The sequence below is a fragment of the Chelonoidis abingdonii genome, chromosome 1 (assembly GCF_003597395.2).
Source record: "Chelonoidis abingdonii isolate Lonesome George chromosome 1, CheloAbing_2.0, whole genome shotgun sequence".
NCBI classification, from domain to species: domain Eukaryota; kingdom Metazoa; phylum Chordata; order Testudines; family Testudinidae; genus Chelonoidis; species Chelonoidis abingdonii.
Window position 1 is genome coordinate 93,464,853 of NC_133769.1, and position 25,039 is coordinate 93,489,891.

At 45.5% G+C, this 25,039-nt stretch overlaps 1 protein-coding gene across 1 annotated transcript; it reads left to right on the forward strand.

Moving 5' to 3' along the window:
* The first annotated feature begins 2,243 nt into the window (after positions 1-2,243).
* On the forward strand, positions 2,244-23,683 carry LOC116834973 (pentraxin fusion protein-like). The gene is given in 8 exon segments (XM_075069140.1): positions 2,244-2,366; positions 8,491-8,545; positions 8,548-8,631; positions 10,545-10,688; positions 16,370-16,655; positions 17,326-17,480; positions 19,163-19,240; positions 23,058-23,683. Coding segments are annotated over 8 exon segments (1,551 nt in total).
* Positions 23,684-25,039: the final 1,356 nt, after the last annotated feature.

The following is a 25,039-nucleotide window of genomic DNA, read 5'->3' on the forward strand; positions in this document are numbered from 1 at the left end:
TAGTGACACTTCAATCTGTGACAGTTCCTCAGATTTGTCACCTACAAAAACTGGCTCAGGTTTGGGAATCTCCCTAACATCCTCAGCTGTGAAGACAAGCAAAGAATTTGTTTAGTTTCTCTGCAATGACTTCATCGTCTTTAAGCGCTCCTTTTCTGTCTCTATCATCGAGGGGCCCCACTGGTTGTTTAGCAGGCTTCCTTCTTCTGATGTATTTTATAAACATTGGGTTATTACCTTTGGAGTTTTTGGCTAGCCATTCATCAAACGCCTCTTTGGCTTTTCTTATTACATTTTTACACTTAATTTGGCAGTGTTTATGCTCCTTTCTAATTACCTCACTAGGATTTGACTTCCACTTTTTAAAGGAAGTCTTTTTATCTCTCACTGCTTCTTTTACATGGTTGTTAAGCCACAATGGCACTTTTTTAGTTCTTTTACTGTGTGTCTTAATTTGGGGTATACATTGAAGATGGGCCTCTATTATGATGTCTTTAAAAAGCGCCCATGCAGCTTGCAGGGATTTCACTTTAGTCACTGTACAGTCTGTACCTTTTAATTTCTGTTTAACTAACCCCCCTCATTTTTGCATAGTTCCCCTTTTTAAAATTAAATGCCAGAGTTGGGCTGTTGAGATATGCTTTCCACCAAGGGATGTTAAATGTTATTATATTATGGTCACTATTTCCAAGTGGTCCTGTTATTATTACCTCTTGAACCAGCTCCTGCACTCCACTCAGGATTAAATCTAGAGTTGCCTCTCCCCTTGTGGGTTCCCGTACCAGCTGCTCCAAAAAGCAGTCATTTAAAGTATCGAGAAATGTTGTCTCTGAATTTTGTCCCAAGGTGACATGTTCCCAGTCAATATGGGGATAATTGAAATCCCCCACTATTACTGAGTTCTTCATTTTGATAGCCTCTCTAATCTCTGGTCAAACAACAGTCTGTTTTCTAGAAGAATTCTGATTGGAGGATATTGGTGCTCAGGTGAGTTTAATCCTCTCAGAATCTTTCCATCTCCCAGGCGGAGCGGCAACGGCCACAGTGGAGCCACCGCCAGGCCCGAGAGGTCCCGTACCAGTGCTACCTGAGCCATGCCAGGGCAATGAGAACGACCCTGGCTTTTTCAGTCTTTATTTTCTCCAGGAACCTGCTGATCAGAGGGAATGCGGGAAAGGTGTAGAGAAGCTGGCCTGACCAGGGCAGGAAAAAGGCATCGGAGACAGTGCCCTTCCCTAGCCCCTCCTCCCCCCCGGAACAGAACCGGGAGGATTGTCGGTTCTGCTGGGTCACGAATAGGTCCACCTAGGGACTGCCCCACCTTCGGAATTGCTGGTGGGCCACTTCCGGGTGTAGAGACCACTCATGCTGAGAGGCAACGTCTCTGCTCAAGCGACCCGCCCTCACATGCTAGGTGCCCAGCAGGTGAAAGGCTTTTAGGTGGATGTCATGGGCTATACAGAAGTCCCACAGCCTGAGGGCTTTGCGGCAGAGAGCAGAGGATTGGGCCCTGCCTTTCCTGTTGATATAGAACATTGAGGCCATGTTGTCCGTGAGTACCCTGACTACCTTGCCCTTCAGGTGCGAGCGGAAGGCCATACATGCCAGTTGCACTGGCCTGAGTTCCTTGACGTTTATAGGAAAGGTCAGGTCTTGCAGAGACCACAGACCTTGGATCTGAAAATTCCCCACATTGGCCCCCCAGCCCAGGACCAATGCATTAGACACCAGCTCCAACAACAGGGCCCTGTTCCTGAACATGTTGCTTGATGCAAACCACCACCGCAAGGAGATGATCACTGAGTCTGGCACAGTGTGGACCTTGTCCATTCTGTTCATGGCCTGAGAGAACTGCAAGGCCAGCCAGAGCTGGAGGGGCCTCATCCTGAGTCTGGCGTGTCGGACCACATATGTGCACGCTGACATGTGACCAAACCGTGGCTGTCATCACCAGGAACCTTGCGATTGAGTCGATGAGCCCTTTCAGGGTCTCAAACCTGTCTGCGGGGAGAGAGGCCCTGGCCGATGTTGCGTCCAGGAGCGCCCCGAAAAACTCTATGCGTTGGACTGGGACTAACGTGGACTTCGTGTTGTTTACCAACAGGCCCAGGGTGGTGCATGTGGACAGGAGGAGTGCCACATGATCCCTCACCTGCGATCAGGAGGTGCCCTTGACCAGCCAGTTGTCCAGATAGGGGAATATCTGGATTCCCCGGCACCTGAGGTAGGCCACTACCACCGACATGCACTTTGTAAAGACCCTAAGGGCAGTGGATGTCCCTGGCCGCATGGAGGGCTTCAGGCGTAAATGGCATCCGGACATCCGGAAAGACCTGCTCCGAAGGGGCCAGGCTACTCCACTCAATGTGAGTCGGAAACCTGGGGTCTGGTGGGAATCGAGGGCTACCCAACATGGGCCTAGCCTCTGTCCCAGACTTCCCTCGGTGCCATTGCAAAGAGGGAGTCTTTCCAGTCCTCTTGGTGTGCCCCATGGAAGGGGAGCAGTGCCGACGGGTCGACGGTACCGGAGAGTCTCCACATACCTATGCTGCAGTCCTGGGTACCGGTTCAAAGTGGTGTGCCAGGGTCAGGACCAGCGCCAACTCCATCAGGATGGCCTGGATCCTAATGTCCTTTACTTTTTTGGTCCAGGGCTTGAACGTCTTGCAGATCTTGCACCTTTTGCTGATATGGGTTTCTCCCAAGAGGCACAGACAGTCCACGTGTGGGTCACTCCTTGGCATAGAATGCCAACAAGAGCCGCACGACTTAAATCCCAGAGCATGGGGCATGCCCTGGCCCCGGCTCACTAACTGCAATAGTTAACTGACTACAGGTACTAATGAACGAATGAACAGTTCTGGGGACAAGCTGCAGCAAAGCTGGAGCTGAGCAATTCCAACGCATCTTCACTGGCAGCAAAAAGGAACTGAGGGTTGGGGGAGCACGCAGCTCCCCTTATACTGCGCCAGGCAAGCACCACTCTAGGGGTCACTCCCCCACTACGGATACTGCTAGGGGAAAAACTTCCGGCACCAGTGCACGTGGAATACACATGAGCAATCACTCGAAGAAGGGGGTTGGATATGATACCTGGCCATACACAAATCTTTAACCGTCCAGGGACCCCACCTCCTTTTGGGACCCTCCCTTCCCCTATCCCCCTCAGTGGGGATGTGCAAACAGAACCCTGCAAAAGCAACAGGCAGTTTTCTTAAACCTTCACAGTGCATTGTCTGCACCAATCACAATCACCTCCTAGCATTACAAGCACTGCACTCCCAAGCATAGCAACAAATATTAGTGGGTTTCAACTTCAAATTGCTGCCTCAAGGCATCCCTGATCCTTATCACCCTGCACTGCGCCTCTCTAATAGCCCTGGACTCTGACTGTTCAAATTCAAGCACCAGGCGCTGAGCCTCAGTGGTCCAGCCCTGAGTGAAGTTTTCACCCTTCCCTTCACAAATATTATGGAGAGTATAGCACACAGCTATAAATATAGGAATATTGCCATCAGCCATGTCCAGCCTCCCATATAGGCTGAGCCAGTGGGCCTTTAAATGGCCAGAAGCACACTCACCAGCCACTCTGCACTTGCTCAGCCTGTTGTTGAACTGCTCCTTGCTGCTGTCAAGATGCCCTATGCATGGCTTCATAAGCCATGGCATTAAGGGGTAGGTGGGGTCTCCCAGGATCACAATGGGCATTTCAACTTCCTCTGCATGGATCTTCTGATCTGGGAAGAAAGTCCCTGCTTGCAGCTTCCTGAACAGGCCAGTGTTCCGAAAGATGCATGCATCATGCAACTTTCCAGACCAGCCTGTATTAATCTCCATGAAATGTGTACGGTGATCCACAAACACCTGGAGAACCATTGAGAAATACCCCTTCCAATTAATGTACTCAGTGGCTAGGTGGTCTGGTGCCAGAATTGGAATATGCGTCCCATCTATCGCCACTCCTCAGTTAGGGAAACCCATTTGTGCCAAGCAACCCACAATGTCATGCACGTTGCCCAGAGTCACAGTCTTTCGGAGCAGAATGCAATTAATGGCCCTGCACACTTCTGTCAATATGAGTCCAACGGTTGATTTCCCACTCCGCACTGGTTAGTGACTGACCGGTAGCAGTCTGGAGTAGCCAGCTTCCACAGTGCAATCACCATATGCTTCTCCAATGACAAGGCAACTCTCATTCTTGTGTCCTTGCACCTCAGGGCTGGGGCGAGTTCATCTCACAGTCCCATGAATATGGCTTTCTTCCTCTGAAAATTCTGCAGTCACTGCTCAACATCCCAGATGTGCATGACAGTGTGATCCCACCATTCAGTGCCTGTTTCCCAATCTCCAAAGCAGCGTTCCACTGTGGTCAGCACCTTTGTGAATCCCACAAGCAATCTCGGGTCATAGCTACTATGTGTGGTGAGATCAATGTTGAACTCCACTGCCACTCGTGACATGTTAGTCAGAGCGAGCAGCAGACTGGTCAACAGTGCAGGATCCATTCTTCCAAACTGAAGAGGCAGAGCACGCAGTACACAAAGGGTTGAAAGATGGTGCTAAATGCGGAAGGAAGTACAAGCATTGCTGGGATGTGAAGCAATGCATCACAGGGCATCGGGACAGGACCCAGGATGCCCCGCGACCCCCTCCACATTCCCACAACTGTTAGCGGCAGAAGAGAAAAAGGTGCCCTGTGGGATAGCTGCCAAGATTGCACTCCTCTGAATACCACTGCAAGTGCCACAAGTGTGAACACACTATTGCGCAGGCAGCTGACAGCATGAACACACAACAGCGGTTTCCCTTCAGTGCTCTCTGAGTGGCGCTGTAACTGCCAGTGCTGTGACTCTGCCAGTGTAGACATACCCTGAGCAACAATAGAGAATAGGAGGTTTAGTAATCGCTAACACTCTGTGTAACACTGCTCACTTGCAAGTCTGTCCTCCCCTAAATTGAGCCTGTGGGGATAGGAATGTAGTTGCCCAACCTAAAAATAGACCAGCCTTGTATGATGATTAAGTGTGACTGAGTACAGACAGTGTCTAACCCAGAGGAAAATCACCAAACTCTTTTCCATTTCCAGCCTAATATAGATTTTAGATACGGTACTTTGAGGTTGCTCCATTTGCAAGGCAAGAGAGACCTAATTTTAAACACACAAGTAATTGTTAGAGGTGGTTATTTCTTACCTGAAATCTTTGAAGTGTCAATTGAGAATGATACTAAAGCATGAGTATAACTTCAAGCCATGTCTCCATGGGACTGCTCCCATGTTTAACATTACACACCTGCTTATGTACAACTCCTAGATCTGGGCCTCAGTTTGCTTAATCACCTATGGCCAGAGTGATTCCCTTCCTCACACTAGTCCTCTACTCCACTAGTAGCCCCACTAACTTCAAGGGAACTATTCATTGTGTAAGATTCTATTCAGTGCAAGTGCATCACAGCCTGGCCCTTAACTATAGAGCTGTATTTACACACAACTGTCTGTGTCAGACATCACTTACCTTTGGACCCAATTGCCGAATGTTTATGTTGGTAATGAGAAATGCCATGTCTAGTTGGCTGTTTTGCAAAGGCAATGTACTCCCCTGGTTCTGTGTATTGAACTTCTGCTTTTGTTCTTTCCTTTGGTTGTCTTTTAAGTAAAGTCAATCACAGCCACCTAAGGCACTGCGAATGTTCTTATTCAGAGACTGAGGATTCACTCAGCTATGTACCGATACAATAAATGTTGTCATTTTTGAGCTAAACTTTGGCTCTAAGAGCCAGCAGTGCCCTGAGGAAAAGGTGGGTTTAAGCATCTGTAGCGCCCAAGTGCTGATAGAGGGAGGTATTAGGGAACTGATTTACAGAGATGCTGAGCACCACAGCACCCATTAACTTCAATTAATGTTGAAGGTGGTCAGTGCCTCTGAAAATCAAGCCCTATGGCCATAATACTTCCAATAGCACTAAGGGAGGCATATTTGATCATTACACGTGACAGCCTGATACCAAAGCTTACAGAGTGTCTTCTATACCAAACAGACCCTGCTCCCCAGCGGAAGCTCGAGGGCCGGATTAAAATAGTTGGAGGGCCGGATATGGAAGTAAGAAGTTGCCCCCAATACACTCCGAGAATTTATTGTATGGTCAGGTCAAGAAACAGTGTTGCTCTAAAACTTTACAGATTTGGGCCTGGTCTACACTTGGGGGTGGAGGTTGATGTAAGATATGCAACTTCAGCTACAGGAATAGCATAGCTGAAGTCGGTGTATCTTATTTCGACTTACCTCCCATCCTCACAGCATGGGATCGACAGCCGCAGCTCCCCCTGTTGACTCTGCTACTGCCGCTCGCCCTGGTGGAGTTCCGGAGTTGACAGGAGCACATTCAGGGATCGATATATCCCGTCTAGATGAGACGCGATATATCAGTCCCTGATAAATTTATCGCTACCCACCGATCTGGCGGGTAGTCTGGACGTACCTTGGCCACTGATCCTGCAATGTGTTATGTGTGGGCAGAGCCCTGGAGAGACATGTTGAATTCAGTAGGACTCTGCATGGACATGGGATTCTACCATTGTGCAGTTTCCTGCTCATTATTGATCTTTCTTCCCACTTAATCAGTCACAGAGACTTTTAATTATTTGTTTTTCCAGATAAGAGCCAATGGTCATAAATGTTCCTCTTTTTAGAACAATTCTGATTGGAGAATATTGGTGCTCAAGAGAATAGGGGAGTTGTCCATTTTTCAGACAGGGTATTTACATAGAAATTGAATATTTTGTTTGCAAATACAGTGAAAAGGTCACTATCCAACCATGTTACATAGCCTCTCCCTGCTGCTTATCCTAGTCCTGAAGGGACTGTCTACAGATAAAGGTAAATGCTATTTACAGATTATTCTTTTCTTTTATTTCCCCCCTCCCTGTTATCTAATTATTTTAGTGGGAAGGTTCCTATAAGCTGGCCAAGTCCACCACTGCCAGATGCAGCTACAGAACCAGTGGTGTTGTACCCTCTTACATGCCATCTGTTTTCTCTTGATCATTGACAGACTTGATCATGATCCTACAAGACACCCTTAGCTCCCAAATGTAGACAATGGGATGCACTCCCCTACCTCAAGACCTTCTAGCTAAAATGTTTCCCTGAAAAGAGTTTTACAATATTGCCAGCTATTCTTTCAGGTTATATCTGGGAAAGTGCTCCCATAAGAATTTCTCTGCCAGTGCAAACAGGGTTTGTCATTCAAAATTTTAAGCTCACCTGCAGTAAGACAGGGTATTCCTGATTATTTCCTGCAGTCCCTGAAGTGGCACTTGAAGGTATAGCATCCCAGTCCAGCGTTTATGACAAATATGAAAACCCTGGCAATGCCATTGATGGGTCCCCGTCCAGTGATTACCTGAGAGGAAAATGTAGTCACACGGACTTAGATATTAATCCATGGTGGACACTGGATTTGAGAGCGAGGGTTCAAGTGTTCAGAGTAAAGATCACCAATCGAGGCAACTGTTGTGAAGAGTGGCTAAACGGGCTGAAATCCAAATTAGGAACTCGCCGGAGAGAGGCGGCAGAACGAATCTCAGGCAATACGCTCCGATGGTCTGAATGAAAGTGCTTAAGTGCATAGAAGGAAATGTAGTGGAAGTGATCAGAACAGATCTCCAATGGTTTTGTTGTTCATAATGGTTTTAACTAAGCTATGCTCAGTTCCCATTGGCCAGCACAACTGCCCCTGCTCATACCACTTGTGTGTGTGTGTGTGTTTAACATGTTTTAAAATGGTTTCTCTCAAGTATGATGTGAGTGTAGTTGGGGTTTTAGAGGCTAAAAGCAATTTCTTCACCTCTCCTGCTGGTAATTGCATGATCAGCTTTTTCTCTCTTAAGACCCTTGATGTGGCACTGAAAGTGAGCAGCACAAACCCCAGCATTCATGCTGAGTCCTGCATGGCACTATTGTGTGTGAGTGCACAGGTCCAAGCTAGTGGCTCCTGAACCAAGATTGGGCCTTTAATTAGACTTTCACAGTTTGTTTCTCAGAACCGCTTTCCCATGGGACATTGAGTTAATGAATCTACTGCCTTGATTTAAAGAAAGCTGTTGTTTAAAACGACTCAGCATCAGATTCTGCCATTCTTATGAGTGTTACCTGGAAACTCTTTGAGGAGTGAGGTACTACACAATATGATTAAAGGTGGCAGAATTTGGCCCTACAGATCCTCATGCCAAACTTGTAGAATCAACCTTATCTATAGCACTACTACAGCAGACACTAGAGTAAATAGTCTGCTCGTGTTGTTCTGCCTTAATAGTGATTCATTGTTTAACAAATAACTGAGGAAAAACAGGATGATGATTACATTTATTTGCTGAATTATGGGGCCGGTTTGTATTTTTCATCCTTTCCCCTCCTGTGATCTGAGGTCTTGTTGTTGTCAAAGTATAATAAATAATGGCTATTAATCTGGTTCATTTCCAGATGTACACAGATCGACTCCATGGGCAGTGGGGAAACATGCTCATTTGAATGTGAAGGAATGCAAGGGCAGTGACTGTGACCATCCCAGGCACAGAAAAATACCTCACATTGTGTGAAGTCCAAGTGTTTGGTCTACCAGTAAATTCTTCTGGTAAGTAGAGCATTGCCCTGGTGGAATGTATTGGCTGGTGTTCAGCTGCATGGCTCCCCTTGGCTGGAGAGGATCAGATCTACATAGAAGTGTGTACTGCACCACTGCTTTCTGATCAATGGAATTAAACATACTCAGGTGTGTGGTGTGCTGAAAAGGACACACCAGAAAATGTGAGAAAGCCTCTTCTGCTGCAAAGAGAGTTCTGATGAGGTTTATGAGTGAAGTCTCCAATTTGACAGTGACCACTGAGATGGTAAACAAAGTGTGAGACGCCTGGAACTGTGTAAAGATTGGTATGAATGTTGTCATACACTTTTAAAGAACAGTTTGTGTCTGTCTTTGGCTTTCTGCTGTGCCCACACTAGCACTTTTGTCAGTAAAACTTATGTCGCTCAGGGCTGTGAAAAAAACACACCCAGCTGGACATACGCTACACTGACAGAAGCATAGGCGCTGACTTCTGCTCACACTGGGTGCTTGACCCGCCTCTGCCTCAGGCCTTGCCCCGACTTGACCCCTATCCTGCCCCCATTCCAACCTCTTCCCCAAAGACTGTGCCCCAACTCCACCCCCTTCCTGCCCCTCTTCTGACTCCTTCCCCCCATCTTCATCCTGGCTCCGCCTCTTCACTGCCTCCTCCCGAGTGTGCCACGTTCCCACTCCTCCTCCCTCCCTCCCAGAGCTGACACCATGATGAGCTTGACAATCCTTGCATATAGCTAAGGCTTGATTCTTGTCTATATTAAGGCCCCTTTATATTGCTCTGACAATAATTTACGCTCACTTTCAGGGATTTTACACTGTCAACAGCATAAAGTGCCCTCATGTACGTGAGAATCAGTCCCCGTCTTGCTAGTTACCACAACTCCCCAAAGTCATATTCTGACACAGTGTAATTTTCCAATGTAGACTAGTCCCTAGATGATGCTCCAACCCTTCCTGCTATTGCTTTCTTCTTGATCTTTCAAGATTAGGAGCCACACAGGTTATCAAACAATTTCTTAATAGCTAGCTAAGGGACATGTTTTAATAGTGATGGAACAGACTGCCACGGCAAGTGTGGATTCTCCATCTCTTGAGGTCTTCAGATTAGGACTGGCTGCCTTTCTGGACGTTAGGCTTTAGCCAGACACAAGTTAGTGGGCTTACTATAGGGGTAACTGGGTGCAATGTAATGGTCTGTGATATACGGAAGTTCAAACTAGATGACCTAATGGTCCCTTCTGGCTTTAAACTCTATGAATAAGAAGTATTGCTGAAGAAAGCTGCAGAATGTAGTGCAGTTTGGAGAAGGCAGAGCTTCAGCCTCTTCTGCCCCTCATGCTCTTACTTTCCAGCCAGACACTGTGTCCTGCAAAGCTCCTAAATCAACAGGTGGACAGGATGAAGAGCTAGAGAATGGCAAGAAAATAGGCTTTTGTTGTTGTAGATCCTTTAAAAAAAATGATGCAATGCAGAGAATTATGCAGCATTGTGACTGAAAAATCAGTTTTTTGGTTTTCTGGGAAGCTACGAAGCACATGGGGTCCCTGTTTTTGTGGTAACCATGCTTATCTTGACTTTTACATTCTCAACCATACTATTGCATGAATGGTGTTTGTGTTTCACTGACTTCATGTTAATAGCTACAGCATTTAAGAAAATCATTAACAGAAACACTTTTAAGTGATCAACTGATTCTCATGGCTGGAACATTTGAAAAGGTCTAAGGATATTAGGAACCCAGGTCCTTTAGGCCCTTTTGAAAATCCCAGCTAACGTGCTTATTTCAGTGCGTGAGCATACAAGAGACAGGAGCTTCCATTCCACAGATACAGACTTCATGGTGCTAGTCCTCCAAGTTCAGAATCCATACCAGCTCTTACCACTCTCTGTGAATAAGATCCTGTTCATTTCCAGGTGTGCTACAGTTGAGTCCATGGAGCTTGGGCAAACACTCTCATTTGACTGTCATGGAATGCAAGGGTGTTATGTGACTGTGACCATCCCAAGGCGAGCTGAGTACCTGACTGTGTGTGAAGTGCAGGTATTTGGTCTGCCACTGATTTTCCCTGGTGAGTACAATTACTGAATTCACACACCATAGATCTGTAACTGTGTTTGTCGAAAATTAACCCCAAAATTCTACTGGAGCCCTATGCAGAGGCAGTGACGAATGAGCGTAAAACACTATCAATGGGGTAAGTGAGTAAAAAAATTCTGATTTAAGGCTTGTCTGTATAGAGAATTCATGCCTAGTAAGATGGGGTGTAAATATACAGCATGCTAGCTGTCATGCACTAAAACTTCCATAGTGCACTTTGAGCTGCTGCCTTTGCACAGATGTGAATGACTACACAGGGTGCCAGGCAGTGGAGAATCAGGACCATTGTCTTTTCATAGGAAAGTAGGGTCAAGGCCAAAGCACTGAAAGGGGATGTCTATATCCAAAAGAAATTCATTGGGAGACCTCTCATGGATACTGGAACTGATTGACCTTAGGGGGCCTGCTCTCCACCATATCTTTGATATGCTTCACTAGGTCTTTTGGTGCTGTTATTGTCCACCTTGGCCTTCAGCCTTCCTTTCCAGCCTATTCATCAAGCATCACTAGCAGCCGCGTTAATGGAGTCCTTATGCCCAACAGTGCCAGCCAGGGACAAATAATTTCAGCCAGATGGAAAACACCAGACTGAGATGAGGGAGGGGAGGATAACAGTGGGATGAAATACAGCACCAGACTCTGGGCTCTGGGTCATTTAACTTTCACATACAGGGCTATGGCTAAATGAGCGATGATACGTTGCTGCAGAATTATTTAGTTCTAGGCAAAAGTTAGACAAGCACCATATACTTCAGAAGCAAGGTCTTGGGTGCAGCGTAATGAAAAACATACCGGTAATGTTAAGGCATGATGTGGCACAACAAAGCCCCGTGCCAAGGGCACAATGTTCAGTATCCAATAGAAAACATTTATCCTGGTTGTGGTGGAGATGATCACCAACATAACAGTATAAATCTTCAAAGTGCTGTACAATCAACAAAGTCTACAGACAGATCCCCTTCGTTTTGTGTTAGATGTCAATCACGAAATCAACTTCTGGGTCCAGCGCCCTGGAACCCTCACAGGAAAGACTTGTACGTAATGCAGTGCTAGGGTGACCAGAAGTCCTGATAAAATCGGGACTGTCTCAATTTTTAGGCATTTGTCCCATGTCCCAATCAATGTTTGGTCGGGATGCAATTTGTCCCGATATTTCAGACTCCTGGTTTTTTTTGTTTTATTTTTTGTTTCGTTTTGTTCTGCTGGTGGGACTCCACTTTTGTTTTGTTTTGTTTTGTTTTTTTCCCCTCTGCCAGCAGGACTCCGGGACTTGAGGTTGTTTTTTTTTGCTCTCTATCTCTCTGCCAGCGGGACTCCGGGACTCCGCATTTTTTTATTTTGCTGTGCTGCGGGACTCCACTCCCCCCATCCCTTCCCCCCGCCGGCGCCCCCCAGGTGAGACTCCGAGACCTGCTGTATTTTTTTCTTTTTTTTCCCCACTCCGACTCAGGACTCTGTTGTTGTTTTTTTTCTCTGTCGGTAGGACTCAGGACGCCAACATTGTTTTTTTTTATTTCCTGTGCTGACGGATTCTGCTTTTTTTTGCTCCACTGGCGGACTCCCCCCCCCCCCCCCCGCTCCATGTGTCCCGATATTTTCTTCATCCCATCTGGTCACCCTATGCAGTGCTGAGCCAAAGGAAAGCTTGGATAAGGGAGTGATTCTGAGAAACCAAATAGTAACTACATGTCCAGGGGCAAAATTTTGGATTCAGACATCTTTTTTCTTTTGAAAAGTGCCCCAGTACATAAGAACAAACACATTTTTGCTTCCCTTCTGCTACGTGACCAGCTCTGGTAATGATTTGGGTTTTTTAACTATGTTTCAGGTGAAACACTCGGAGCACCAAAGACAACAACAGGAGGTAAATGCTGCCAATTTGATATGGTTGATGGAATATAGCTAGACAGACTGGAATTTATGTTCATGTAGCACAGGCTTGCAGAGCAACTATGTGCAGCATGTGCTTTATAGAACCTAGAACAGTGGTTTTCAAACTGTGGGTCATGACCCAGTACTGGATCGCGGAATGTAAGGCACTGAGTCACAGTAGCTCTGGTCAGCACTGCCATCCGGGCCGTTAAAACTCCCATAGGTGGTGCTGCCCGGCTCAGGCAGGCTAGTCCCTACCTGTTCTGACACTGTGCTGTGCTCCAGAAGTGGCCAGCAGCAGGTCCAGCTCCTAGGTGGGGGGGAAGGGAGGGGGCACAGGGCTCCACACACTGCCCCTACCCCGAGCACTGGTTCCACACTCCCTTTGGACTGTTCCTGGCCAATGGGAGCTGCGGGGGAGGCAGTGTCTGCAGGTGAGAGCTGCACGGAGCCAGATCTGTTGCTGGCCAGCTCTGGGGCACAGCGCGGTCCATGGTGCCAGCACAGGCAATAAGCCTGCTTTAGCATTCCCTCTACGCCGCTGACTGGCAGATGCCCAGGTTAAGCCTGTGCCCCAGCCTCACACCCCAATCCCTTTCCCCAGACATGAGCACCCCCCCCCTCAAACCTGGAGCCCCTTCCTGCACTCCAAACCCCTCATCCCCGGCCCCACCCCAGAGCCTGCACCCCCAGCCTAGAGCCCCCTCCCACACCCTGAACCCCACATTCCTGGCCCTCAGCCCTCATTCCCATACTCCAACCCTCTGCCCCAGGCCTGAGCCCCTCCCATACCCCGAATCCCTCATCCCCAGCTCCATTGGGTCGTGGGCATCAACAATTTTCTTCAACTGGGTCGCCAGAAAAAAAGTTTGAAAACCACTGACTTAGAACACATGCTTTATAGTCCCAACCTGTAATAGAGAAAGCACAAATATACCATGTTATTCTACACATATATGGAAAAATGCCTAGCCCAGTGGTCTATAAATAATGCTGCTAACCTATAGCAGGTAACAATAATATTTTGTATTCATACAGTGCATTTCATCCAAGGATTTCAAAGTATTTTGCCAAGGTGGGTGTTATATGTATAGAAAGGAAACCTGAAGAACACAGAAATTAAGCAATTTGACCAGACTATCAGAGCAAGTCAGTGGCAAGCCTCCAAGTTTCCCGACTCTTAATCACTGTAAGCACTAGACAGTTTCTGCCTAGTTGTTCAGCTCCTGCCTATATGCAGAGCATGCCGAAACTGCAAATCTCCATCACATTGCTAATACACACCTATAGTGAGCACTGATAAACCGTACCTGTGAAAGGGTGAAGAAGCCTTTTGGGAACTGAGCAAATAAATCTTCTCAGAATATACAACAGGAGAAGTCTCTTCATGAGTTCACAAGGTGTTAGGGTGTATACAGGTTACCAGGACTGCACAGGTAGCATAGGCTGCTACTTGGGAGAAGTGCCTCCTCTTCACCCTGGCTGAAATCCTAGCCCTATTGAAGTCAATGTCAAACTTCCCATTCACTTCAGCAGGGTCAGAATTTCACCCCATGTTCCTAGCCAGGTTGAAGAGTTTGCTTTCTAGCTTGTATGGCCACAGAGAGACTGCCAAAATTCATTAGTAAGGCTTCGTTTTAGTCACGGGTATTTTTAGTAAAAGTCATGGATAGGTCACAGGCAGTAAACAAAAAATCATGGCCTGTGACCTGTCCAGGACTTGTATCATATATCCCTGACTAAATCTTGGGGAAGAGGGTAGCGTGGGGGTGCTGCGGGTGCTCATAGTGGGGGAGCCCAAGGGGCACCACAGGTGATGGAGGGGCAGCCGGTGGATGCCATGAGTACTTGGGAAGGGGGGTGGTCCGGGGGCACAACAGCTGCTCTGACAGGGAGCAGTCTGGAACCACTGCTGGTGCTGGCAGGGTCTCTGCTGATGCTGGAGGGGGATTGGTGGGGCTGACAGGCTCCCTACCCAGCTCCTTGCAGCTCCCTGTAAGCAGCAACATGTCCCTCCCTCAGCTCCTAGCTCCGCGTGCTGCCACATCCCGAGCATCGGCTCCAGAGCGCCCATTGGCTGGAAACTGTGGCCAATGGGAGCTGCGGGGCAGGCAGTGCATGGAGCTAGGAGCTGAGGGAGGGACATGTCGTTGCATCCGGGGAGCTCTCCAAGGTAATTGTCACCCACAGCCCTCACCCCCTCCTGCGCCCAAACCCCCAGGCCTGAGCCCTCTCCCACACAGAAACTCCTACTGCTGCTGGGGCGGGGGGTGGCCCAAGACTGCCCCAGCAATAGTCAATGCAGCTGGCCCAGGCAGCCCCCTGGCCAGTCACATCACCCAGCTGCTGCAGAAGTCACAGAGGTCCCAGAAAGTCACGGAGCCATGACCTCCATGACAAACTCGCAGCCTTACCCATTAGTAAACCAACCAGGCATGGCAGATAGCATTGGATTATGCTGCCAAGCCCATCAGAGAGTGTTTACATGGTGAGCCTGGCGCCGGGGAGGTGGGGGAGGAGCGGGCAGGGTTGGCCACCCCCACCCAGATTTGCTGCTTGGCTTGTACTGAGCATGCTCACACAGACTGAGCATGCTCAGTAACACTGCTGAAGCTGGCTGCCCTCACTCCACCCCACACTATTGGCAGGCATGGGTCTCCTCAAGAGTCTGTGACAGGAGTCAGGATAGCCTGGGACAATTCGCAATGTTTGATAAGGTTTTTCAGACCTCATTTAAGCTCAGCCATATGAAATACAATATAGCTGGTACTTGCAGACTGGAATGCAGCACATCTTAGTCTCCAGCTTTCCCTTTACTAACACTTCATAAAGGTTTTGAGTTATCTTTTCATCTCTACCTGCCTGCAGCACACAACAATAGCATCTATCCACAGTACACCCTAATATCACGTCACAGGGAGAGTGCACACGTGTATAGTGCTGCCTATAGCAAGCATTCCAAGAACATATTGTGACAGGCCCTGATTCAGGAAAGTGCTGAAGCACATGCTTAAGGCCATCCCTATTCAGGAGAGCACTTAAAAATGTGCTTTAAGTTAAGTCCTGTCCTGGAAAAGGGAGGCTTTCCTGAACTGAGGCCATAGCAAGCAAGTCAATATCCCCTATAGTGAGCAACTATAAAGTGAGTTGGGTGAAATCCTGGTCCCATTGCAGTCAATCTTAAAACTCCCATTGATTTCAATGGGGCAGGATGTCACTGCTTGCGAAGAGGCGAGGAAAAGGGTTGCCAGTCCTCCACAGTGTTCTACAGATCACTGATTCTATTAGCAGGGCAACCAGCCAGCCAGTTTACAGTAAAAGATGTAGGTAAATTGAGCGAGATTAACCCATGCTACGTAGAGCCTCGTGGAGGTATCTGACATCCCAGAGGCCAGGCATGTCCAGTCTGTGCTGAGAAGTGGCTTAGCTTGGCTTGAGAGTAACCATGTGGCATGGCATTTGCCAGCTGTCCCTCAGTATTAGAGATCACATAAATAAGGATCAGGAGATAGCTGAAGCAGGCCTCTGCCTTATGACTGTAATAGGCTAGATCTTGACTGATTTAATCTACTTTATTTTGCTGCTGTGGGTGTGGGGATATTTCTTTCAATAAAATGTGTAGATCTTTGGCTGTTTCCTTATTTTGCCATTAAAGAGTTGCGTTTTGTATCTCTTGGCACTAACTCTTATGTGTTCTTTGGCTGATTACCTTGATGAAGCTACTAGTCTCCCTAGTACTGCACCTGTAGTAATTTCACAACCAACTGTCTTTCTTTCCAGTCCCAAATGTAGCACCACATGGTATTGCCTCCCAGTTCAGCATATATATGTACTCCTATAAGGCTCAGAATGCTAACAATGGCTCTTTATCTGCCAACGCTTTGATGGGACAATGTACCCACACACGTAAAGACTGGTCACCCTGGTGGAGGCTGGATTTGAAATCAGAGCATAAAATCTTCTCTGTTGCACTAACAAACCGAGGCGACTGTTGCACGAATCAGATAAACAGTGCTGAGATCCAGATTGGGAACTCTAATGAACGAGGTGGAATAAAGAATCCAAGGTATCCCTCCTAATCTTGAGCTGTCATTGCATGAACATACCAAAGTCAAACTCACTATGGGCCAAAGAAATACGGAATGAATTAGAAGCTGTTTCTTTTTCCCTTATTAAAGACTAGTTATGGATAGAGCAACAGCTCTGGAGAATGACATTTTATCCACAGAATGAATGCAGTGGCCATACGGATATTGCCTATACCATTTGCTACCACCTGAATGTGGAGAGACCATTAAAGAAGTAAGAAGGGGTTTTGGTCTCCATGCCCCGTTCAGTTCTTGGTCTTTTCTATGACTCTCAACCACTCTATCAATTAGTGCCAGTTGTTGTGATGGTTTTTATGATGAGGATGCCCATCCACTAGGAACTGGATTCAGCTCACTAACTCATTATGGACTCATTCACAACTGTGGAGTGAAGGGTGCAAGATGTTTTCCATTCTATGGCCTGTTTTCCCACCCACTTTAACTTACAGAAAAAATGTAGTTTTCAGATTGTTTTCTGCTTAATTTTCTTTTAGCGATGAGAATGAAAAAAGGAGCACATGTCTGTCTTTTGTGCAACCCTAACTCAAAATGTAACATCTTTTAAAAATTCTAATTGGTCATGGATTTAGTTATCCACTTATAGTGCAACAGCTCATTATCTTTTAATCAGGGTGCTATTCTTTCCAGATGTGGGACAGTTTTCCGCATGGATTATGAGGAAACCCTCTCATTTGATTGTGAAAGAATGCAAGGGCAGTATGTGACAGTGACCATTCCCGGGTGAGCTGAATATCTCAGTCTGTGTGAAGTGCAGGTCTTTGGTCTGTCCGTGAGTCCTTTAAGTGAGTACTCTGCTGAAACTTATAGTGTTGATGCAAGGATAGAGATGCAAAAAACAATAAGATTTATCAATCAGAAGTAAAGTCAACCAGATGTAAAGATTTATCGATCAGATGTAAAGCTACCCTCAGGCTAATGTCTTCCCTGCACTGGAGGTTTGCCTCCATCCCACCCATCACTAGCCACCAACTAGGTAGCAGCACCAGTGCAAACCCATAGGCCTGGTCCACACTGGGGGGAGAGGGGGGGGAATCGATCTAAGATATGCAACTTCAGCTATGAGAATAGTGTAATTGAAGTCGACGTATCTTAGATCAACTTAGATTAACTTACTTCACGTTCTCACGGCAAAGATCGACAGCCGCTGCTCCCCCGTTGACTCCGCTTCCACCTCTCGCCCTGGTGGAGTTCCGGAGTGGATGGGAAGTGCATTTGGGGATCAATGTAGCGCGTCTAGATGAGACATGATACATTGATCCCTGATAGATCGATCATTACCTGCCAATCCAGCAAGTAGTGTAGACATACCCATAGTGTAGACAAGCTCAACTGCAATATGCATGAGTGCCACCTTTCTCTCCTTGCAAGCAGTTTGCCTTGCTTATGCTTGGCATTTGGATGGATGCAGTTACATTGTTGTACACCCACCAGTGGCCGGAGTTGAGGAAGTTTCTTTTTGTTTGTAGGCAAGGCCTGCAGCCAATGTAATTCTCCCACAGCTGAGAGGCGAACTTCTTGAATGATTAGCCTTAGTTTCTGTTGTGTAATTTAAATCTTAATGAGGACTCCGTGTTTAATTACCAAAATACAGTCTTCTGGATTCTTTTCATGTCCATTCACACAACACGCTGATGCAATGATTTCTGACAAAGTCCCAAGGATGATTAAACTGAAAGAGTACAGAATACAGGGATGGAGAAGCAAATAATCAGACTTGTGTTATCCTATTTATTTCTGTGCCAGAAGGAAGGTTAGAATGCAGTTTCCTTTAGAGACAAACTTAGCCTCATAGCACTATCTTAATATAAATAATAATCATCATAATCAGAACTGCTTATTTAACTCTATTCAGACAGGATTTGTCTTTTTTTAACCCAGTGGTAACTTGAAATTACATTTTTAAGACCGTGATTGATAGCCTTCTGTAGACCTTGTTCCAGCAAAGCACTTTGGCATGTATATAAATATAAGTACTTGATTACTTCCTATCAAAATTGATAGAACTGCTCACATGCTTGATATTTTGCATGTGTTTAAGTGCTTTGCTGGGTCAGAGCTTTAATTAAAGCCCCTGTGAAAGGATGATTTTGCAGGTGGTGGAGATTATAATTTTTTATGGGATTGAAAACCTGCTTCTGAAACTAAAGATGAAAAGGTAAACTGTTAGTTGCTTCAAAAATGGACTTTTGCAAGATGGTGATGCTTAACCTGCATTGGGGAGAAATGGTTCTTAGGGTCTGAAATGACAAGAGAGTAATTAAATTTACCATTTACAAACAAAGGGATGAAAATGCCTTTTGGACCACAGGAGTTACAAAAGAGAAAATGAAGTCTAATCTCAATAGACTGGAGCTGGCCCACATACAAGTAGAAAGGGATCCATTATGCTAAATAGCTGAAGGTAATTTGTGTACCTCCAAATAATAGAAGGTAACAACAATACTGTACCTGTCATATTTCTCAGGCTACCTGAGCATTGAGGGTGACTGGCTGATGCCACTTCCCAAAACTAGCCCTGAAAAGAATCCAGTAAAACAGAAAGGTAGGTCTGGTTAATTCAAACACACACTCAAAACTTAGGCTACTTGAAGATCAATTCCTAATTTAATGAAGAATATTAGGAGATGCTGCAATTCTGCATATGTAGGAAAAGGCGAGTAATAGTTGTGGATGGCGTTTACTGTAGGCCCAGGATGAGACAAAGAATTTTAACTCTAGAAATTCTAGTTTGGGGTAGGCAACCTATGGCATGCATGCCAAAGGCGGCACGCAAGCTGATTTTCAGTGGCACTCAAACTGCCCAAGTCTTGGCCACCAGTCCAGGGGGCTCTGCGTTTTAATTTAATTTTAAATGAAGCTTCTTAAACATTTTAAAAACCTTATTTACTTTACATACAACAATAGTTTAGTTATATATTATAGACTTATAGAAAGAGACCTTCTAAAAACGTTAAAATGTATTACGGGCGCATGAAACCTTAAATTAGAGTGAATGAATGAAGACTTGGCACACCACTTCTGAAAGGTTGCCGACCCGTTCTAGTTAAACACCTCATTGTGTAGAACTAGCTGGCAATGATGTGAAATAAATCCATTTTATTACTTGAAATATACTTTGCAAATTTAAGTCTCTTTATATAGCTGGTGGATGGTCCCTTAGACTGAAGATGCTCTTCACAGTTTAATTAATAGCAGCCATCTGAACTGGTTGGTCCTGGAAACTGGGACCTTTGAGAGGCTGGTGAGGCCAAAGATTTTAGCATATCTTCCCAGGAAATGGCTTTACACCAGGGGATGGTTCCACTGGCTCTTGCCTGGAGTGGAGTACAAAGCAGATTTGTATTTGTGGATAAATGAAAAACATAACCTTAGTGGGTAATTTTCACGTTCTTATGCTGCCTCCAAACCACTGCTTCATCTGTATCATTACTTGGGGCATAGAATTCTCTTTCCTCAACATTAGTTATAACCTAGTGACAGCAAGTTAGCACAGGTTGATCACTGTTCTCCACAGTTCTGATTCTTTATAATCTATAAAGTAATTAAGATAAAACTATGGAGATTTACAGGTTTGTTCTTATTTCTAGTGGTTTAAATTATGCACTAAGGAAAAAACAGCAGATAGATCAAAATCAGGAGTATGAAATACAGTATGTAAACACTTAGTACAGGAGCATAAATGTGATATACACACACTCTTTCTCTCTCCCTCTGTAGTATAAATAGATTATCAGTCTCCAAGATCACTCAAAGTCCTCTTTGTCCACTGTTTACACAGATGACTGGAGCCACCCTATTGATCATCCTTCCTTTCCCAAGCTTTGTCAGGAAGTTGTGCAGATCTGCATCTCCATTTGCCCTTTCCTATGGGTTTACAAGGCAAGCCAAATTATTTGCCCATATGTATTCTTCACCCATCCCCAGGGAAACACAGCATCTTCTCTGTCTAATGGGTAATGAATAAGATTCAGATGAAAGTTAGGCAGGATGACTCCGTGATGTTACCCAAGATTCCACACTACATATCTATCGTTTCAAATTCTCTGTAGTAATAGCAGATACCTGGGGCCAAATTCTGATTTCAGTCACATTTAGCTCCAGGGATTAGGCTGGCTGGCTTCAGGTCACTTTCAGTGAGAACCTCATGTTTGTTATTACCCCAGTGTTCATGTGACAGACAAGATCACTGCAGATCCCCTAAGTTCACTTTAATACCATTCCTCCTATGAAGCTTATGCATCCACATACACAGTGCTGAAGCACACAGAGAAGGAGCGTTCTTCTACACTCCATGGGATCATGGTCGCTTTTATACAGGAAAGAGAATAATGAGAATGAACACACAGAAGAGAACGATGAAAAGTGTTAGAACTCTGGAGAAAAGAGAAGGCAGGAAAGCAGCAGATAGAGATTGTAAAAGGAGAGAGAAGAAAAACTGGGTGATGGAAAGGAAAAAAGATAACAAAAGACAGAAATGTGTGTTTTTATTAAACAAAGAAGGGGTTTGAAGTATTGCCGATGCTCTTGATTTATGCTGCTTTCAGTAGTGTCCAAAAGGAGTGTAAAGACAATGGCTCTGCCCTCCTGAGAATACCTCTAGCACAGGGGACTCCCTGGGTGGTTCTAGCCACTTAACCTTCCCCCAAGCATCCTCCCTATCCCCCATAAGTGCTCTGTGCCACCACCTCTCACAGCCCCCAGCGTAGAAAGCATCCTATGGGAAGGGGACATGGCCGAAGCACAGATTCACTGTGGCTAGTCTCAGCTACAACAGTGGCCCCTAAGGACTGTGGTGGGCAGCCACGCATAAATTATTAGGGCATCTCTGAGGTTATTTTAATTTATGCCAAGAGCCAGGTGGATCCCCACAAAAGCACCAGATTGTGGTGAGTCACATATGTGGAATAAAGCCACCTTGCTCCTATTCCCACCCCATGCCTATATGGAGCAGAGCCTCCTTCAAATAGTAATGACACTTCACACTTTTTATAGTACTTACATCTGAGGGTCTCAGAGCAGTTTAAAAGCATTAGGTGTTGCTACCTCTCATGCCCCCTTGAGGTATGCAAGTAGTTTTATTCTCCTTTTACAGCTGGGGGGAAATGAGGTGGAGAAAGGATAAATAAAGTATCCATGTTCAAAGGGGGAGTCAGTGTGAGACAGAAAATAAAACCTAGGGCTCCTGATCTCAGCCTCTTAACCTACCCTCCAACTTTCTCTTCTCAGTCTTAATTATGTTGTTTGCAACGGCAGTGCTATACTCATATTATTATTTATTTACTCCTATTGTAACATGCCGCCCCTGGATGAGTGGTCAGCAGAGAACCCAAGACCTCTACACCTAAAAGCATAAGCTTCTATTGACTATCTCCTCGAGAAGTAGAGCGAGCCAGAGCCCTGCAAATCTGAGTATATTCGGTTTTATACCTGGGGACCATGTTTCCAGATCATGGATCAGATGCAGATGTTGTATCTGGACAGGGCTCTAAGGAGATCCATAAGAGAGTGTGGGTTACACTACAACAATTTTAAAGGTCTAGTTTTGGGCCCAACCTCAGTGACAGCGTCCCTTTAAATTATGTCAAGTTTAAGATATATCAGTGATCATTTGTATCCTGCACTAGCTGTACCAAAAACCTCTGATTTTCTTCCTCTTTATGATTTTCTGTACTTTTTTTTAAAGCTTCCACCACAGACTCCCCTTCGCCCTCAAAGGGGAGAAAAGGCTCACGTAAGTAGTTATCCTTTTCTCGGTTTCTCAGTGGCAGGGGTTATTATTATTATCTTGTACCATTGAGCCTTGTAGCTCTAGTGACAGACCAGGACCCCAATGTGCTAGGTGCTGTACAAACACCGAACAAAAAGATGGTTTCTGCCCCCTAAGAGTTTACAATCTAAGTATAAGACAAGAGACAGCCACTGGACCATCCTTCCTCCTAATATTAGTGTATGCCTTTTTAAATGGGTGATCTCATCAAATCCCAGCCACCTCAGAACACCTCAAGGTTCGTCCATCACTTATTACTACTAAGCATGATCACACAGCCTTCCCCAGGGTAACACACCATTTGGCAATACTTGTTCAAACCATCCTATCATGCAGCACAAAGGCTGTGAAGGAGAATGAATGAAATCCCATACTGAAAATTAAATCCTTTTCTCTTCAGCTAGTATCACACGCTTGGTTTGAAAGATGGACACATGTTTATGGAAGGTTCTTCATTACTTCTGGACATGTTGTCTTACTCACATTCTGTCTTCTTTCCTGATCTTATTCTGATCAAACCCATTCATTCCTCAAAGAGGGTCAGGTGATGGAAGAACTGGAGTTGCTCTGGGATAGGTGTGATTATAACTAGCTACGATTTCTGTCCTACGTCTCCTTGGAAAAGGCTTTATTTTCCCAGAAGAAACAGACACTAGCTATGTAGTCCTGTCTCCAGCACAGCCCTTGAGTCTTGGCGCATTCACACTTTGCATGAAGGTGGCCCCAGAGTTACCGCCCAAACGGGAAATCATTCTTTTCTCCTACCGCACCAAGTATTATGATGAACTCAATGTGTGGCAAGAGTTTAATGGCACCTTTAGTTTGTACCTGAGTGGTCCTGGGGTGCACTTCACCCTCCCCAAACTCAACACCTTTTGGAGTCACATGTGTGTGACCTGGGAATCCAAATCTGGTCTCACAGCCTTTTGGGTAAATGGTAAAAGGAGCTTAAGAAAAGTGCTGAGACCAGGGCATAGGATCCAACCACAGGGCATTGTCATGCTGGGGCAAGATCCGGACACATTCTGGGGCAGCTTTGAGAAGACCCAAAGCTTTGTGGGAGAAATAAGTGACCTTTATATATGGGACCGTGTCTTATCACCCTCCATTATCCAGAATGTTTACCTGGACCACTCATTTCCCAAGGGAAATATTTTTGACTGGAAATCATTATCATATAAGTGTACAGGAAATGTGATTGTGCCATCCAAACCGTAACTGAAATGTAATGTGAATGAAAGGGCTTCTGACATTCTAATGTTTCATTTCTCCTATGTGTGCACAAGAAATAAAATAAAACAAGGAATAGAGTGGAAAATTCTAGAAATGTGTGGGTGTTTTTTTTACAAGATAGGAATTAGAGATGGCAAAGCCCTTATATATAGCTTAGTCCCATGCTCACACGTTAATGCCAATCTTGTCTCTAAAGTACACTATGCAGATTTGTGGTGCAAAGATTTGCAAGGACCTTTATAGGTAACAGTTTAGCTCTAGCTAACTGGATGGTTGTGCAATAGGTCATGTGGGTGGGAATAGCTGGGCTGTCAATCATATCCCAGTGACCAGCTCTATTAGCTGAATTCCCAGTGCCTACATGTGACCTCCTATTCGGGGCAGCCCATCACTACAATGAGGCTAACAACCTCATGAATCTATGATCCCTAGCACTGGCACACAACTAGGTAATTCAGATGTGGGAGATCCTGCTTGGTGGGGCTCCCTGCACCAGAGGTGTGCTGCTTGGCAAAGATAATGTGTTGCCAGTCATGCTTGTTCAATCACGTCGGCTCACCACAGCTGAAAACCCTAATAACTCTTATTAAAAGGCAGGTTAACACATCTTAAGCTGTGATAATGTATTAAAAACTACAGTTTGCCCTGGCTAGACACATAAAACTTTTGTCAGTGTAATAATGCCAGTTAGAGGTGTGGATTTTATGACATTTTGATACTAGCAAAAGCCCTTGCGCCGATGCAGTTATACCTGCAAAAAGTCATTTAACCAGCATAGCATATTTTGTTCGATGAACTGATATAAGCCATATTGGCAAAAGTCCTCTTTTGCTGGTATAAACTACACCTGTGCTGGGCAGGTTATACCTGTATAGTTATACCAGCAAACTTTTGTAGTGTAGACTAGACCTGGGTTTTGAAAAGGTATTGGCTAGCATGTTTTAAACAACTCAACCATTTTCCTAATGTAGCCGTACAAGAATTTTAGAGGTTTTTAGTTGTGTTACGCTAATTCAATTGAGCAAATACAATGGAAAAACGCACCTATTTTTGCCTGTCAAAGCTCAAGAAGTTGGTGACGTATTTGAAGTCCCAACACAACATTCCATTCACAGCTGCATTTGTGCACATTCTCTTCCCCACCAAAACGTTTTTGGCACTTACCTGGCATTTTTCATCTTCAAAGCATGTGACAAATACTAATTAATGAATCTTCACATCACCTGGGTGATGTTGATAAATATTCTTACCATTTTACAGAGGAGGCACATGAGTCCAAGAGGATACTTGACTTGTCCCCGGCAACAGAATCAGAATTAATACTCAGACATTCTTAGTTCC